This window comes from Cibotium barometz, chromosome 18 (genome assembly GCF_041138505.1).
Source record: "Cibotium barometz isolate CiBa-2024 chromosome 18, ASM4113850v1, whole genome shotgun sequence".
NCBI lineage: Eukaryota > Viridiplantae > Streptophyta > Polypodiopsida > Cyatheales > Cibotiaceae > Cibotium > Cibotium barometz.
The window spans coordinates 35,440,898-35,458,430 of record NC_141063.1 but is presented as its reverse complement, the minus strand read 5'-3'; the positions used below and the strand labels follow the sequence as shown (position 1 = coordinate 35,458,430).

At 50.3% G+C, this 17,533-nt stretch overlaps 1 protein-coding gene across 5 annotated transcripts in view; it reads left to right on the top strand.

The window, feature by feature from the left end:
- The window catches only part of LOC147629254 (midasin-like protein), a 108,150-nt gene that overhangs the window by 29,697 nt on the left and 60,920 nt on the right, over positions 1 to 17,533 (top strand). For 4 of the 5 annotated variants that reach the window (XM_086812513.1, XM_086812512.1, XM_086812511.1 and 1 more), the window contains exons 11-13: positions 15,205 to 15,330; positions 15,441 to 17,312; positions 17,449 to 17,522. In XM_086812513.1, coding sequence (XP_086668639.1) covers positions 15,205 to 15,330; positions 15,441 to 17,312; positions 17,449 to 17,522 — 2,072 coding nt within the window. Of the gene's footprint in view, positions 1 to 15,204; positions 15,331 to 15,440; positions 17,313 to 17,448; positions 17,523 to 17,533 lie in introns of those variants that run through there. The other variant, XM_086812515.1, reaches the window with a different exon arrangement.

Below are 17,533 nucleotides of genomic sequence, written 5' to 3'. Positions count from 1 at the left end.
ACGGGAGCCCAGCTTGCAGCTGAGGATCCCAGAGAGGGTGCTTGCAGATCCCAGTTTCGCTGAGGACATTGAGAGGATCTGGCATGATAGTCAGTGCTCTGACCAGGATGCAGCGGGCCAGTGTGCCCAGGGACTCTTAGATCTTAGCTCTTTTCTGCATGCTGCAGCTTTGACACGACTGGGAGAGATTCGCGAGCGGGAGACGCAGCCTTGCTTCGCTACAGCGCCTTCAGAAGCAGCAGCCTGCATGTGAGTGGGTGGCGTCCCAGCTGAGCCAGGCACGCGACAGGAGGTTAGAGAGGTAGAGGAGCAGAGACACGAGTTTTACTATCGTCGTCAGGCCTCTCAGTGGACGCAGCTTGGTGATAGAGTGACTGGGGAGTTTTTTGAGATCACTGGACCCCGTCATGCGCGAGCAGGAGTCCGCCAGCTTGGTAGACCGGATGGATCGGTAGCTACTGAGCTCGGGGAGATCAGAGCCATTGCCACTGCATTTTATAGTGACCTGCTTTCAGCGGAGCCTGCCACTGAGGATCGAGATGTTTGCAGACAGACTGTGTGGGCCCATGTTCAGAGGAGGGTCACAGACCATATGCGTACAGTTCTAGGTGCGCCTTTGTCAGAGATTGAGCTTGCCGAGGCCTTGAGGGTCTTGCCGCGACATAGTTGCCCAGGGGAGGACGGACTGACGCCGGCCTTTTTTATGCGCTATTGGGATCTCTTGGGGCCTGGCCTCCGCAGGGGCTTTTAGCATGTTTTGGACACTGGGGTGATGCCGCAGAGCTTTTCAGAGGGCTTGATCTATCTTATCCCCAAGGGGGAGGGAGTATCGGATGACATTCGGCATTGGAGGCCTATTACGATCCTCAATACTGTCTACAAGGTCTTGGCAAAGGCCTTGAGTTTGAGGATCCAGCCCTTCCTGGGGGAGTTGATTCATGCTACTCAGACATGATTTGTCAAGGAGCGCAGTATCCTTGACAACATCTTTACTTTCTGGGAGGCGACGGCCCGAGCTAGATTTCTTGGAGAGGATTTGGTCGTGATGCTTCTCGATTTTGAGAAGGCATACGATAGAGTTGATTGGGGATTCTTAGAGGGCACTATGCTTCGTCTGGGCTTTGAGCCAGGATGGATCAGAGGGGTGGCAGCTCTGTATTCCACAGCTCGCAGCCAGGTGCTGATTGCAGGAGGACGGGGGCCGAGTTTTGAGCTGACCAGATCAGTCCGTCAGGGGTGTCCTCTCGCCCCTTTCCTTTTTCTCTTCTTTGCGGAGGCTATGAGTATGTATTTGACGGCAGAGGAGGTTGGCTTGAGAGGACTTCAGCTCCCAGTCCGGGGGGAGGATTTGCTGGATGCTGAGTTTGCAGACGACACGGGCTTATTTTTGCATGGCCAAGAGGCCAATCTTATTCGGGCTGAGCAGTCGCTCCAGGTTTTTAGTGCAGCTTCGGGAGCATTGATCAATTGGCGCAAGACAGTGGCCTTTTGGATCAGTAGTGCTCCCACTCCGGCATGGAGCCCGGACCCCGGTTTTAGATGGATTCCTCCAGGCACAGTAGTGCGGTATTTGGGATGCCAGATTGGCCTTGATTTGTCACTTGAGCAGCAGATTGCCCCGCTTCTTCTGAGCATTCAGAAGAAGCTATTGTATTGGAGTACAGCTCAACTATCCTTGGCTGGGAGGGTGGTGGTGGCAAATCAGGTGCTGTTAGCGACCATGTGGTACATTACGTCTTGCTGGATTTTCTCGAGCTCTTGCATCAGCCAGGTACAGAGGCTGATCAGGAACTTTCTGTGGTCTGGGCGGGACAGTCAGCCAGCTCGGGCAAAGGTTGCATGGGCAGTTATTACACTTCCGCTGGCTCAGGGCGGTTTGGGCATTATAGATCCAGTCGATCAGAGTAGAGCCTTATTGGGGAAGCTTATTGTTCGGGGGTTGCTTCCAGGCGCTGAGCCCTGGAAAGAGCTCCTCATGCAGCGACGACTGCAGGCTCGGGCGCCCCCTGCAGGGGTTACCTGGGCACCAGAGATTCGCTGGATCTTCATAGAGATGAGGAGGACAGGCCTCAGTAGAGGATGGGAGGACAGATTTGCTTTGAGCATCCTGAGAGCTTGGGAGCTGCTGAGACCGGGGCTCTCTCAGCGGCCTCCTTCTTGTGTTGAGGAGCGGGCCAGACAGCCGCTCATCTGGAGTCCAGCGGTTCGTTCGGAGCAGGGTCATATGCTGGGTTCTCGGCCTCGTCTAGCCTGGGGACCTTTAGCGGCAGGCCCAGCTCGTAGTTTTGGAGACTGGCAGGCTTTCTGCAGTCTACCAGAGGAGATCCAGGTGGAGAGGCTGAGTCACTTCAGAGGGGGGTTGATTATGAGGGATGATATTCAGGAGGCACTCACAGAGGAGTGGTTCACACCTCTCGAGACAGTGGCCCCACGGTGGATGGGAGCCTTTACACAGTTGGAGATCCTGATTGCTGTCAGAGCTAGCACTGAGGATGGCAGATGCCTCTACTATGAGATTCAGGATGAGGGCAGACTCCAGAGAGTGGAGGAGGAGTCGCCTTTGGTTGCAAAGTGCACCTTTCAGAGGATTCGGGTAGTGGCTGCCGCTTCTCGGAGGTGGCATATTGACCCCGACCCTGCTGATGTGCTCCCGGATTGGCGCATATGGGCATATGCAGCGCGCCCCTTGGCCCGGCTACAGTGGGATCCCGGGGAGTACGAGTGGCATGATCCTTATGCATCCCTTGAGGCCACAGAGATCACCTTTTTCCAGTATAGAGTTCGGCTGGGACGGCATATTTTGACGGCGAGGAGGACGGTTTCTCCAGCGGCAGCGGGGCATTGGCGATTGCAGGGACTCTCACAGGAGTTCCTGGAGGATTTCTGGGCTCGGCTCTGGGCTAGCCGGCAGGCCCGCAGGATCTCGGCTTTTCAGTGGCTGGTCGCCCACCCACAGGGGCTCAGCAGTTGGCACTTGGCTTGTTTACAGTGGTCTTCCGGCGGCCTGCGTCCGATGCGGCCACCCTATGGAGACACAGAGACATTGCCTTTGGGACTGCCCTTAGGCACAGCAGATTTGGCTGCGGATGCTGCGTATTCTGGCCCCCCTCTCTCCAGAGGGTACGTTTACGTGGGGTGCCGCTGCTTGGTCGACTTCGTCAGGGCCTGCTATGGGCTATGAGATGGAGCAGGGCAGTCAGGCCATCAGATTTATTAGGGGCCAGCCTCGCCTGGTTCCGGCACCGGATTTCTCGTCCGCCAGCTGGACACAGGAGAGGGATTTACGATGGGAGCTCCTCAGCAGCCTCACCATCTGGTTCACCTGGAGGGCCCGGTGCTTTACGGCCTTTGAGGGGAGATTAGAGCCACCAGCAGAGACTGTTCGGGGGATTTGGCAGGAGATGATCCACACCCTGCGAGGACAGTACGACCGCATCCGGGGAGACTCGGATGAGGCGATTTTACGGCGCGAGGCCTTTCACACCACTTGGCGCTGTGGCCCGTTCTACACCTTACACACGGGATCCCCCCGTTGGCACTACAGGCCACCTGTTTGGCTCTTCCCCCCTCCTATTGTATGATTTAGCCGTTCAGTTCTTGATACTGATGCTTGTATTTTGCAGCACCTAGGGAGAGTCTCCCGGGCTGCCATGATGTATTCGCTGCTCTTCTCTCACTTAGGAGCAGGAGAGATCTTTTGTAGCCCTTTGGGCGTTTTTATATAACTAATGAAAGGATCTTTTCTCGGAAAAAAAAAAAAAAAAAGATAGAGGTGGAGAATACATGTCAAATGCATTCAAGGATTATATGCTTCAAAAGGGCATCAAACACCAATGTACTGTGCCTTATACACCGCAGCAGAATGGTGTGGCTGAGAGGAAAAATAGATCTCTCATGGAGATGGCAAGATGCATGGTGAAAGCACAAAAGTTGCCTCACAATTTTTGGATGGAAGCTATAATGTGTGCGACTCATGTGTTGAACAGGTGTCCAACAAAAGCTTTGAAAACCATAACACCATTTGAGGCTTGGTATAGCCGAAAGCCAACAGTGGATTATATGCGTACATTTGGGTGTTTGGCATATGCACATGTGCCGGAATAACTCCGAACAAAGCTAGATGACAAAGCAATGAAATGCATTTTTGTGGGCTACAGCAATGAGGGCAAAGGATACCGTCTTTATAATCCAACAACACGCAAGATTTTTGTCCAGCAGAGATGTGGTATTTGCTGATAATTCAGTACAGCCCATGTACAGCTTGTATAAAAGTAATGATACAGGCATACAAGACATGTTTGATGGACTATTACCCATTGCAATTAGGGGGGATTCAGATCAGCCAGCCCCTACACAAGAAAATCCTCATGTAGAACATATGGAACAGCCAGCCATTCAACCCCCTTCTATGGAAGAAGTGGAAGATCTTGTAAGGTGTTACGACCTGTGTTTTTCCCTCTGGACAACAAGCAGGTGGGCACGGGCACAGGCACGGGATGGACAAGTGTGAACAAGCATTAGTTGGATATGAAAAGGAAAAACCATATGTGTGTGGCCAGCCCAAGTGTGAAAGGGGACAAAAGGGATTTTTAAGTTTATAAGGTTTTAAAACCTTAGAAGGCTTAAAATATTATTATTTTTTTGAAAAGCATGCGTTTTTTAAATCTTTGCTTTTGGCGTTTTCTTTTTGAGAAAGCGCATCATCTCTTTATAAGGCAAAGGTTGGCGGAGTCGTGGAGAGAGGTCGCCGTGTGGATCATTATGGCGTGGCGCATGGTGTGACGGCAGGCGCATCTTTTTTTTTGAGCATGTCGCCGTGTGGAGGCTGCATGTGTGGAAGAGCAAGGCTGCTGTACGCATAGGCTTCAAGTAGGGTAGCTGCGCAAGAGCTACAGGCGGCGGCTGTTGCTGCTGCGCAAGTGCTGTGCGCATGGGTTGCTGCCGAGTGCTGCTGTTGCTGTTGGGTGCTGTTGTGCATGGGCTATTACAGGGTGCTGATGCGCATGGTCTACAGCAGGGCGCTGCTGCGCCTGGGCTCCAGGCAGGCGTTGCTGTGCATGGGCTTCAGGCAGGCGCTGCTGCACGTAGGCTACAACCGGGTATGGCTGCGCATACGGACTACATCCAGTCGGGCAGCCAGGCAAGTGACCAGGTGGCTGAGCATGGGCTACTACCAGCAAAAAGCGACCAGACGACTGCATCTATGGGCTGCTGTCAGTGACGGATTTCAGGTAGAGGCTGCACGTGTGGAAGACCAAGTGGCTGCGCATATGGGCTGCAGCTAGCAACAGGAGCCCGGCGGATGCAGGTAGGTTGCATGTGTGGAAGCAGCCAGCAGAGACATCTCCTGGCGATTGTTGGATTGGACAGCACGACTCTATCTCTCTTGGAAGAAGGCGAGCTGAAGGAGGCACCGAGGGGCTAACAGCCAAGGGGTTTCTCTTTCTCTCTTCGCAAGCAGGTTTTGTTTATGAGAATAGGATGCAGAGGATCAAGCTACATATGCATAGGAAGATGTGTGTTGCTCTTCGACTTGGACCTATGTGTATTCATGGATTGCTTGACACGTCCTCTATCTTTCTCTCTCTAGGTTTTTGGCACCGTGATTGGATGGTGCATATATATGTGTGGATTTATCTGTCATGGAAACAGGACATTGGTCTTTCGAGAAGAAACAGGACTTTGGTTCCAAAACAGGCCTATGGTTTATGGATACAGGTCTATGGTTTATTAGAGACAGGTCTTTGGTTTCAGGTGGAAAGCATGTCTTTGGATTCATGTGAACAGGTTCTAGTTTTCTCGAGGTTACATGCAAGCTGTGACTATAGGGAGGACATGTGGTTTGGTTCAACACTACTGCTGTTTGGGGAAGGGTTGTGGGATCCATGGTAGAGACGGGGAAGACCTTTTCTAGCAGGGAGGTGTTGTACAGGTGTGCCTTCTCTATGGAATGCTTTGTTGTGATAACGAGAGTTCTTATTGGGAAAGTCCTGGGTGAAAAGCTAAAAGGCATCCTATTGGTAAAGGATTCGACAAGTTGTACTTTGTACTCATATTTGATCAAGTAAAGAAATACCGCAAGGGCGCCACCGCGTTTTGGGGCCAATCTGTGTCCTTGTATTATTTGCAGGAGCACTCTAGCTCTCCCTGTTTGTTTCCTTTTCCAGATCCCCATGGGTGATGAAGTGTTTTGTGTGCGAGTGTTTATTTCACCGCTTGTGAGATTTCTGAAGGCCGATTTCATCAGGGAAGAGCAAATTGCCATAGACACAGCCAAGTCGGTGCCAAGATGGTTGCTGAAAACTTTGCAAGAAAGCAAACTTGTAGCTCCACTCACTAGTAGAACAAGGGCTAGTTCCAACCATGCATTGAATATGCATCATGAGGAGTCTGCATTAGTCATGGGTGGTCTCTTTGATTCAGAAGAGCCTTCTTCTTATGAAGAAGCACATGAGAATGAGCATTGGGTGCAAGCTATGCAAGATTAAATCTCTTCTATCATGAAGACCAATACTTGGGATCTTGTGGAATTGCCGAAAGGCAAGCATGTCATTGGAACAAAGTGGGTATACAAAGTCAAAAGGAAGTCTGATGGTACTATTGACAAGTACAGAGCAAGACTTGTGGCTAAAGGCTACTCCCAGAAAAAGGGAATAGATTATGAGGTACACAAAGCATTGTATGGGTTAAAGCAAGCTCCAAGAGCTTGGTATGATAAAATACATGCTCATCTAACTAGCCAAGGTTATGTGAATAGTCCGGCTGAAAGCACATTGTATGTGAAGAAAACCGGTGCCGATATTCTCATAGTCATCTTGTATGTAGAGACATGCTCATTACAGGTACTAGCAAAGCACAAATTTCAGATTTGAAAGCTGAATTTGATATGTCAGATTTGGGGCCTTTACACTACTATCTCGGCATATAGTTTATGCATAGAGATGATGGCATTGTTATGCAGCAAAACTAAGTACATAAAAAGTTTGCTAAAAAGGTTTCACATGGATGAATGTAAGCCCATTTCTACTCCAGTAGAACCAGTTGTACGGCTTACTATGCATGATATTGGAGAGAGCCTTTTGAGGCCGGCATTTACAGCCAAGCAGTGGGATGCCTCAGTTCTAGTTCGGATGGCAGGGATGCCCTCACTTCGTATCTCCATAGCCTCTCCGGTGCGAGTTCCTCATGTCGTATCGCTTCCTTGCCTCCGTAGAGCTCCTCTTTTACAGAGAGTGGAGTACTCAGGCAGCGGGCCTCCTCGACCAATGCTTCATTTGCCGATAGATGGGATATCTTGCTAGAGCTTGTCCATGCCGTTGTCAATCTAGGAGGGTGCCCCGGCCCCCAGTGGTCCCCTCTCCCTCCTCTCCCAGCTAAGCTCCTCATGAGGAGCGCGGGGGGTGGGGGGGCTTAGAGCACCAATTCTCGACCGTTGAGGCTCCCCATGTAGGCTAGTGGCAGACTATCGGTCTGACCACCATCAAACTTCCAAAGCAGAGCGGTGTCGCTAGGCGCGCCAGTCTGTTAGGGCACAAGAGGATACAATTTTGTTAGAGAATCGTTACGAGCAGCCCCTTGAAGGTGATATTCCCCCCCCCCCCCCCCCCCCTTCACTATTCCAAAATTACAAGGTGAAGAAGGGAATATAGACATAGGAGTGTGGTTTTTGAGGGAGCTTGGTGGAGGGAGCTTTGGAGCACGAGCACGGCTTCTACCCACTGTGCTCATGACAGTTTGCTTTCATGGTCTCAAGAAGGAATACCTTCCCGTCCTCCCGGTGATAGGTTGTGTTATAGGGGAGTGATGGAATCCCCTCCCAATGTTGCTTCAGTTCTAGTCCAGATGGCAGGGATGCCCTCACTGTGTATCTCCATAGCCACTCCGGTGCGAGTTCCTCATGTCATATCGCTTCCTTGCCTCCGTAGAGCTCCTTGTTTATAGAGAGTGGAGTACTCGGGCAGCGGGCCTCCTTGACCAATGCTTCATTTGCCGACAGATGGGGTATCTTGCTAGAGCTTGTCCATGCCGTTGTCAATCTAGGAGGGTGCCCCGGCCCCCAGTGGTCCCCTCTCCCTCCTCTCCCAACTAAGCTCCTTATGAGGAGCGCCCGGGGGTGGGGGGGCTTAGATTACCAATTCTCGACCGTTAAGGCTCCCCATGTAGGCTAGTGGCAGACTATCGGTCCGACCACCGTCAAACTTCCAAAGCAGAGCGGTGTCGCTAGGCGCGCCAGTCTGTTAGGGCACAAGAGGATACAGTTTTGGTAGAGAAGTTACGAGCAGCCCCTTGAAGGTGATATTTACCAAACCCCCCCAACCCCCAACCCCCCCCCCCCCCCCCCCCCCCTCCCGCATGCTCACTATTCCGAAATTTTAAGGTGAAGAAGGGAATATAGACACAGAAGTGTGGTTGTTGATGGAGCTTGGTGGAGGGAGCTTTGGAGCACGAGCACGGCTTCTACCCACTGTGCTCGTGACAGTCTGCTTTCATGGTCTCAAGAAGGAATACCTTCCTGTCCTCCCGGTGATAGGTGGTGTTATAGGAGAGTGATGGAATCCCCTCCCAATGTTGCTTCAGTTCTAGTCCAGATGGCAGGGATGCCCTCACTTCGTATCTCCATAGCCTCTCTGGTGCGAGTTCCTCATGTCATATCGCTTCCTTGCCTCCGTAGAGCTCCTATTTTACAGAGAGTGGAGTACTCGCGCGGCGGGCCTCCTCGACCAATGCTTCATTTGCCGATAGATGGGATATCTTGCTAGAGCTTGTCCATGCCGTTGTCAATCTAAGAGGGTGCACCGGCCCCCAGTGGTCCCCTCTCCCTCCTCTCCCAACTAAGCTCCTTATGAGGAGCGCCACGCCGGGGGTGGATGGTGGGGGTGGGGGTGCTTAGAGCACCAATTCTCGACCGGTGAGGCTCCCCATGTAGGTTAGTGGCAGACTATCGATCCGACCACCGTCAAACTTCCAAAGCAGAGCGGTGTCGCTAGGCGCGCCAGTCTGTTAGGGCACAAGAGGATACAGTTTTGTTAGAGAATCGTTACGAGCAGCCCCTTGAAGGTGATATTTCCCAACCCCCCCCAACCCCCCCCCCCCCCCCCCCCCACTATTCCGAAATTACAAGGTGAAGAAGGGAAGTTAGACACAGGAGTGTGGTTTTTGAGGGAGCTTGGTGGAGGGAGCTTTGGAGCACGAGCACGGCTTCTATCCACTGTGCTCGTGACAGTCTGCTTTCATGGTCTCCAGAAGGAATACCTTCCCGTCCTCCCGGTGATAGGTTGTGTTATAGGGGAGTGATGGAATCCCCTCCCAATGTTGCTTCAGTTCTAGTCCAGATGGCAGGGATGCCCTTACTGCGTATCTCCATAGCCACTCCGGTGCGAGTTCCTCATGTCATATCGCTTCCTTGCCTCCGTAGAGCTCCTATTTTACAGAGAGTGGAGTACTCGGGTGGCGGGCCTCCTCAACCAATGCTTCATTTGCCGACAGATGGGATATCTTGCTAGAGCTTGTCCATGCCGTTGTCAATCTAGGAGGGTGCCCCGGCCCCCAGTGGTCCCCTCTCCATCCTCTCCCAATTAAGCTCCTCACCAGGAGCGCGCGCGCGGGGGGGGAGGGGGGGTGGGGGGGCTTAGAGCACTAGTTCTCGACCCTTGAGGCTCCCGTGTAGGCTAGTGGCAGACTATCGGTCCGACCACCGTCAAACTTCCAAAGCAAAGCGGTGTCACTAGGTGCGCCAGTCTGCTAAGGCACAAGAGGATACAATTTTGTTAGAGAATCGTTACGAGCAGCCCCTTGAAGGTGATACCCCCCCCCCCCCCCCCGGCGAACATTCGTACCACCTGTAGGCCGTGCCTGACCCGGAGAGGAGAAAGTAGGCTAGCTTGGTTCGCCGCTTGATCCACTGTTTCTTAGAGTTGGTAGCAATGTCCACCATTGCGCCCCCCCCGCCCCCGGGGGGTTTCGGGGTAGGCAGTTGGCGGCTTCTTCTTCCGATGCCTCCTCACTCGATGCATTGGGCATCTTTGAGGAGACGGTAACTCCCATTCGAATCTGTGGGGTTTTGCATCAGTCTAGGTGTTCAACCTGAGAGTGTGGCGCGATGATTTTCTTTTTGCCTATGAGTGCATTGTCGGTGACATGCTCACTCACTTTAGGCCATTGGTGTGGATGGAGGGGTGTGGCTCTCACCACAAGGATCCAAGAGGGGAGCTGATGTCCTTGAGTCTGGAGGTGCTCCTCTTTGTATTTCTTCATGTTTCGATGGCAGTACCTTTCCCTCCCTCCTACAGATACCTTCATTGTGATAGATGGAGCCGAGAGTATGCATACTCCAGGATAGTGGCTGCACATGGAGAGCAGGATTCGTGCGCACCTGGCAGGACTGATTTTCTCCTTCCCTCTGAGTACACTGGTGGGGACGGACTGGAGCATGGAGTTAGTGTCTGCCACTATTCATGGACAGGCCGTAGAGCTCGGACCCTTGGCATTTAGGGGGGTTCAGATGCAGCCCCGAGAATATGAACTTTTCACATTCGGACAGGAGTAGTATTGGCCCAAACCTTTTCAGATTAGACTGGTGTTATGTAGATGAGTGGGCTTGTGGACGAGGTGGCATGACTGTTATTTTGGCAGACACTACTTTCTCCGATCATGCACCCATCATTCTTTCTCGGGAGGACACATGGAAGCAAGACATACTTTTGAGCACTCGGATCCTAGACAGCCTCATGATTTGTAGTAGGGTAGAGGAGATTGGGGAGAGCCAGGATTTGCACACTATTTCAGCCGTGGGAGCTTTGGACGCAGCCCTTGGAGAGATCAACATGTTATTATAGGAGGCCGCACAGAGCAAATTGGTTGGCTTTAGAGAGCAGGAGAGGAGTATCCGTTGGAGCCTAGCCTCCTTGCAGCGGCTTCAAGAGAGCACCCGGGATAGCCCATGGATTGAGGCCAAGTTGGTTGTAGCCCACACAGAGCTTAGTTCCATTGAGGAGTGGAGAGTGGAGTACAAATACCATGCTAGAGCCTCCTTCTGGACCCAGGCGAGTGACAAGCTCATTGGAGATTTCTTTGAGATTTGTGGCCCACATAGGCATTCTGGACAACACAATCACTCTTTGGAAGGTGACCGCTTCGTCTAGGCTAAAGCAGTATGGTCTTATAGGTCTTCTTCTGAATTTTGAGAATGCCTATGATAGGGCGGATTGGGGCTATGTGGAGGGGACAATGCACCGGTTTGATTACCCGAGGCTTGGGTCTGAGGTGTTTCGGGGCTGTATTGGGTTCTCAAAGCCAGGTTGTCATTTAGGGAGCCACAAGCGACAGATTTCCACCCTCTCGCTCGGTCCAGAGGGGCTGGCTACTATCACCTTATCTATTTTTGTTTGTTGTCGAGGCCATGAGCAGTTTTCTCGTCGCTCAGGAGACAGGGCTACAGGGGCTGCATCTTCCCATCCGTGCGCAGGAGGAGCTGCTCGATTGAAGAGTTCGCCGATGACACAGCAGCATGCCTATGAGGAGTTAGGGGAATCTCCATAGATTCGCCGAGGTGATCGAGATCTTCTGCCGGCAGCCAAAGCGCAAATCAACTGGCACAAGTCGTGTGGATTTTGGATTGGCTCAGCGACCGCGTTGACTTGGAGGCCAATGGATATTGAGTGGCACTCTTATTTGTTGCCTTGGATTTCCCTTGAGCAGTTGCTGACTCCTCTTCTTTTGAGCATTCGGAAGAAGCTTCTATACTGGAGTTTAGCGAGGCTTTCCTTAGCTTGTCGAGTTGTGGTGGCGAACTAGGTTCTTCTTGCAACCATGTGGGACATCACCTCTTGCTGGGCGTTGTCCTGGGCTTGCATTGGTCAGGTTGAGTGGTTGGTACGTAACTTTCTATGGGCTAGTAGCGATGGGAGGTGTACCAAGGCCAAGGTGGCCGAGGGTGATCATTCAGCTGCGACATAGGGGGGCTTGGCATCATTGACCCCTCTATTCAGAGCCGTGCCCTCTTGTGCAAGTTGATAGTTCGTGGCCTTCTTATGGGTGGCGAACCGTGGAAGGACTTCCTTCTTGCCACGATCTCTGTCCGCACCTCGGTTTTAGGATGTCCTTGGCCCCAGAGTACGAGATGGATTTTCACGGAGATGCGGGTTCGTGGCTTTAGCCCTGTATTTGAGGATTGAGTTGTAGCCAGTCTCTTGCGCGCTTGGAATCACCTCAAGCTGGCCCTTCAGCAATCAACTCTTGCTCTCTAGGAGTGATTTGGAACCCCCTTGTCCATCTCCATGTTGTCACAGGGGGCCCGCTCGGTCTCTCCGAGATTGGCTTATTTTCACACAGCCTCTTCGGAGGCCCCTGAGAGGAGCCTCAGTGGGATATGGGGCAGGGACAGACTTAGCCTTGACATCAACGACTCCATCCCCCTGCAGTGGCTGGTCCCGATCTTCTGGGACTTCTTTTCCACCGCCCCCTCTCCTCAATGGTTGGGAGTGTTCACCAGGCACGACCTTCCCTTGACAGTTCATGGTGTTGATGAGAAAGCTCCGCCTTACTCACCTTCTCTACTGGACAACATGGAAAAGACTTGAGATCGCAAAACCCTCTTTGGTGGTTTTCATGCATGTGAGTGGCACATAGACCCTCCTTCGGCCAAGGTGGCCAGAGAGATTCTGGCGATTATGGATTTGGGAGGGACACCATCTCACATGACTCTAGTGGGACCCCGGAGAGTGGACTTGGTAGGATCCCTATGACAGTGAGGAGATTGTTGGCACCCCTTTCTTTGCTTACACTGCATAGCTTGGCCGCAAGATTTAGATGCCAGAGATCCAGGGCACTACAACAGCCAACAGGGCTTTGGAAGTATGAGGGCCTCCCTTCTGAGTTTCACTGAGATTTCTGGAAGAGGCTATGGGATAGTTTTCTACCGCAAAAGATCTCTCTCTTTCTGTGGCAGCTGGTGCATCAGTGCCTGGTGGTTAGCACTTGGATGGCCATAGGTGGTAGGCGAGCAGGTTGTTTTGAGGTGTGGCCTTCTACAAGAGTCCCAACGACTTTGCCTTTGGGACTGCCTAAAGGCTCAGCAACGGATTCTTGGCATTCTCACTCTAGACCGGGCCCCTTTCCGCACAGTTACTTTGGGCACAATTTTTGGGCCACTGAGGCCGAGGCCGCCATAAGGGTGGGGGATTTGCCCTGCTGGTCTCTCATCGCTGCAGTGTCTGTGCCAGCTTCAGCCTCTGACCATTTGACTCCCAGGTCCAGCCAGAGATGGGAGGATTTGATGTCATGGTCCCTTTCTCACTGACAGTGGTGGTGAGCCCACTTGGCACTATCAACCACCTATGTGTCCCCCCCTCCCCCCCAAATAAAAAATAAAAAATAAAAAATAAAAAATAAAATTGTAGCCTTCTCCTCCCAAAGCGGCCAGCGGTAGGGGAGGAGTATCCTCCCCCTTTACAGTTTCTTGATTCTCGCTCCCCTTTATGGAGCCAAGTTTGTACTTAGCCATTATGGCTGTTTTGCTCAGTAACTAATAGAAGGATCTATTTTGTGGAAAAAAAGAAAAAGGGAGGCATCTTGCCCATACTGATGCTGTCTGCCAGTACAGGACATGCCCGCGAATGCATAAATGCTGGCTGATTTCTGTTGCACCTGGCAGACTGCCAGCAGGTGGCACTTGTGCCGACCTCTTACCGCTACTCGACATGCTCTACAGGCTGCCTGACTGCTCCTAGGCACTGCCCAATTGCTGTATGCCTGGCCACAGGGTGGTGGATCACAAGGAGGTCAAGAGTAAAATAGCTACTGGTATCCAAACCCAACAGTAGGTGGCAGCCAACTTTGAATGGGTGGAAGGGACAAAGAAACAGAAGCTAAGATAAAATCAGCATGAGATCATGAAGGCCACCATCACATGAGGAAAAGAAGAGACCGCTAGAGCTCTTCATGAGGATGTTTTCATGGATGTATACAGGGCTGGCAAGTGTAGGACTAGAGAGCGTTGGCTGCTCTTGAAGCTCAAGGATAGTGAAACATGCCTTCTTGAAGAAGTGCCTTGTCCTATGGGGCACAAAGATATACATTGGAGAGGACCTAACGCCATTAGAAGTGGAGATCGGAAAGGGAGCATGATCCAACTGAAGGATATGAGTAGAGAGGACTTGCAAGGATATGCCTGTCTTGAGAACCAAACATACCTTGACTTTTTGAAGAATGCCCTAGTCCTACGGCACACAAAAATACACATTAAAGAGGATCTCAACTTATTACAGGTGGAGCATTAAAATGCTAGCGTGGTCCAGGTCAGTGCCACCCTGGCACAAGGAAAGTACGCAGTCCCGAGGGACAAATGAATTATCATTGCAAAGTGGTGCCCTGCTTAGCGGCACAGGTCTATGAGACCATGTAGCAATGCACACGGTTACGTGGAATTGTAATGGTGCTCTTGGTTAGAACCCAGAGGTTTTGCAGGGACAGGGGGATGGAGAGAGGTCATATTCTGTATAGACACATCAGAGTCCAGAGAGAAGATTGCCCACAGTATGTATCATGTTCTGTAAGGTAGTCTGCATACAGAGGTGAGGCCGGACCTTCGGAGGATCTTGTGGTGCGGCAGTCCTATCCAAGCTTATCTACGTACAATCGTCTCGATCATCAGACAGGATGTGGAGGTCTGGTGCATGTGGATCCGTCCATGCTTGTCAACGGAGAGGAGGGTACACATTGTAGTTTGTTACCTCCCTCTGGAAACATATACCTTTGCACAGAACTTGTTGCTGGATGGTCTGTCACGTAATGCCCCTCTTTTTATAGACAAACTAGAGTTTTCTGAACAAGGAGATATTTTCCTTTTGACTGACTTCAATGCTTGAACAGCTAGTAGACAAGTGCAGATGTATGACGTATATACAGACTCGATTGTTTTTTTAAAGATCGATTGGGTTGAGCTGGGGATAGAGAGGATCTCAGATGACAGTAGACCCTTAGCTGGAGATGTTTATGTCTGTGCAATGAAAGCCAGGATCAAACAAGCCCATCTTTGCCTTTATTCTAGTGCCTCTTCTTCTGAGGCATGCAGGAAGCCTTTATTGCCTTTGTTCAAAGGCTGCTTATCTTGCATGCTCTTTTATTTGATGGTATTTGTCGGTTATTTCCCAATTTTTAATTCTACATGCAGTGCCTGATGTAAAAGAGTTTCATCTGGTTTAACAGAATCTAAGCCAGCAGAGTGACAGTGCGGATTTTATAGGGGGTTTCAAGCCAGTAGAAGCTCAGCATATGTGCATGTGTCTGCTGGAAAAATTCAGAGACCTCTTTTGCCGCACATTTCCTTCACAGGTGATTCTAATTTTAAGAACTCATATGTATTGTGTTTTGTCTCAAGAAATGAGGCTTGGCTTCTTTTTGTACCTCAAGGATTGATTAAAACTTGCTCTTTCCTTGTACAGCATAACTCGGAGTTTCTTGCAAGGGTCCATCAGTTTGCAGAAAAAAGAAAGTTGAAGCAATTGTTGAAAGCATTTGGAACAGCTGTTACCAAAGTAGAAAGTCTTTTAGGGCCTTCAAAGACTAGCAATGCAAAAGGAGGTATGAGTGGTGTGGTCTCTGACTCCAGATTGGAACCCAGGACCAAAAGAAAGCGTCCTGTGAGCAATGAGCTCATGGATGAATGGGATAAATTCTCTTCAGATCTTGGAAAATGTGAACGGCAGGTAGCGGCAGCAGAAAGCATGTTTGCATTCTCCTTTATTGAAGGAGCTTTTGTCAGGGCATTAAGGCATGGCCACTGGATTTTGTTAGATGAGTTGAACCTGGCACCCATTGAGACTTTGGAAAGGCTCACGGGGGTTTTGGAAGGGGAACATGGATCCCTGAGCCTCACGGAGCGTGGAGATATTGAAATTATTCCTCGTCATCCCAATTTCCGAGTATTTGCATGCATGAACCCTGCAACAGATGTCGGTAAACATGACCTTCCACTTTCCTTGAAAAATCGCTTTACGGAGTTTTACATTGATGAGCTTACATGCACAGAGGATTTGCATACTTTTGTGTTCCAATATCTGGGAGGTTTTATGCCTTGTCCTCCAGTTGCAGCCATTGTGGATTTCTATCAACAAGTGCAGCAAGCAGCTGACACAAGACTCTTTGACAGTGCAAATCAAAAGCCTAGATACAGTTTGCGTTCACTAGCCCGGGCACTTGAATACACACAAGTTGCAATGCCACTTTATGGGTTTGCAAGAGCCTTGTATGATGGCATCTGTATGACATTTCTTACTCTTCTCGATCGTCCGAGCTCTGCTATCATGGAGAACCTGATTTTGTTCCAATTATTCAAAAAACAAGGGCTCGATCTCAAAACAAACAGCTTGTTGGCCAAAGCTCCTGGGCAGCCAACCTCTAATCATATACTGTTTGAGCAATTTTGGCTAGAAAAAGGTAGTTTTAAGCCATCAAAGTCCTCTTTAGAGTTTGCCGAAAGATATGTTTTGACAAAGACCATAAGGGAGCACCTAAGGAATGTGGCTAAGGCAGTCTTCATTCGCAAGTATCCTGTTCTACTACAGGGTCCAACTTCAAGTGGGAAGACAAGTTTAATTGAATATCTTGCAACTATAACGTGCCATCGATTCGTTAGAATCAATAATCACGAGCACACTGATTTGCAGGAATATCTTGGGGCGTATGTCACTGGGCCGTCTGGAAAGTTGGTTTTTCAAGAGGGAATTCTGGTTGAGGCTGTACGTAATGGGTATTGGGTTGTTTTGGATGAGCTGAACCTAGCACCTTCAGAAGTTTTGGAAGCTTTGAACCGCTTGCTAGATGATAACAGAGAGCTTTTTGTACCTGAACTTCAGATTGTTGTAAAACCACACCCTCAATTTATGCTGTTTGCCACACAAAATCCTCCGGGTGTGTACGGAGGTCGTAAAGTTTTGTCCCGTGCATTTCGTAATCGTTTTCTTGAGCTACATGTTGATGACATACCTGAAAACGAATTATGCAGTATCATTGAGAAACGATGCGAAATTCCTAGAAGCTATGCAGAGAAGATGGTGGCTGTTATGAAGGATTTGCAAAGAAACAGGCAACGTAGTCAGGCTTTTGCTGGAAAGCATGGATTTATTACACCTCGGGATCTGTTTAGATGGGCAGACCGACATCGAAAAGCTGGTGTGTCCTATGAGGATTTTGCCAAGATTGGCTACTTTCTCCTTGCTGAAAGGTTACGAGATGCAAGTGAGAGGCTGATTGTGCGCGAATCATTGGAAAAGAATCTGCGTGCAAAAATTGATATTGAGATGCTGTATGCTGAAGTACGCTTCTACATTTAAAACATCTTCATTGCAAAGTTTTTTGTATTTTTGTCTAGCAATTAATCATGATTTATCTTTCTATTTTTCTTGGCCTTATGCCATCTAGTAAGGTCTTACCAAACTCTTTTCTTTTTAGCTGTCAACAACATCACATATCCAGGAAGTTAAAGAGTGCTTGGCATCACAATCAGTTGAAGCTGCTTTTGGAAAGTGAGTAATTT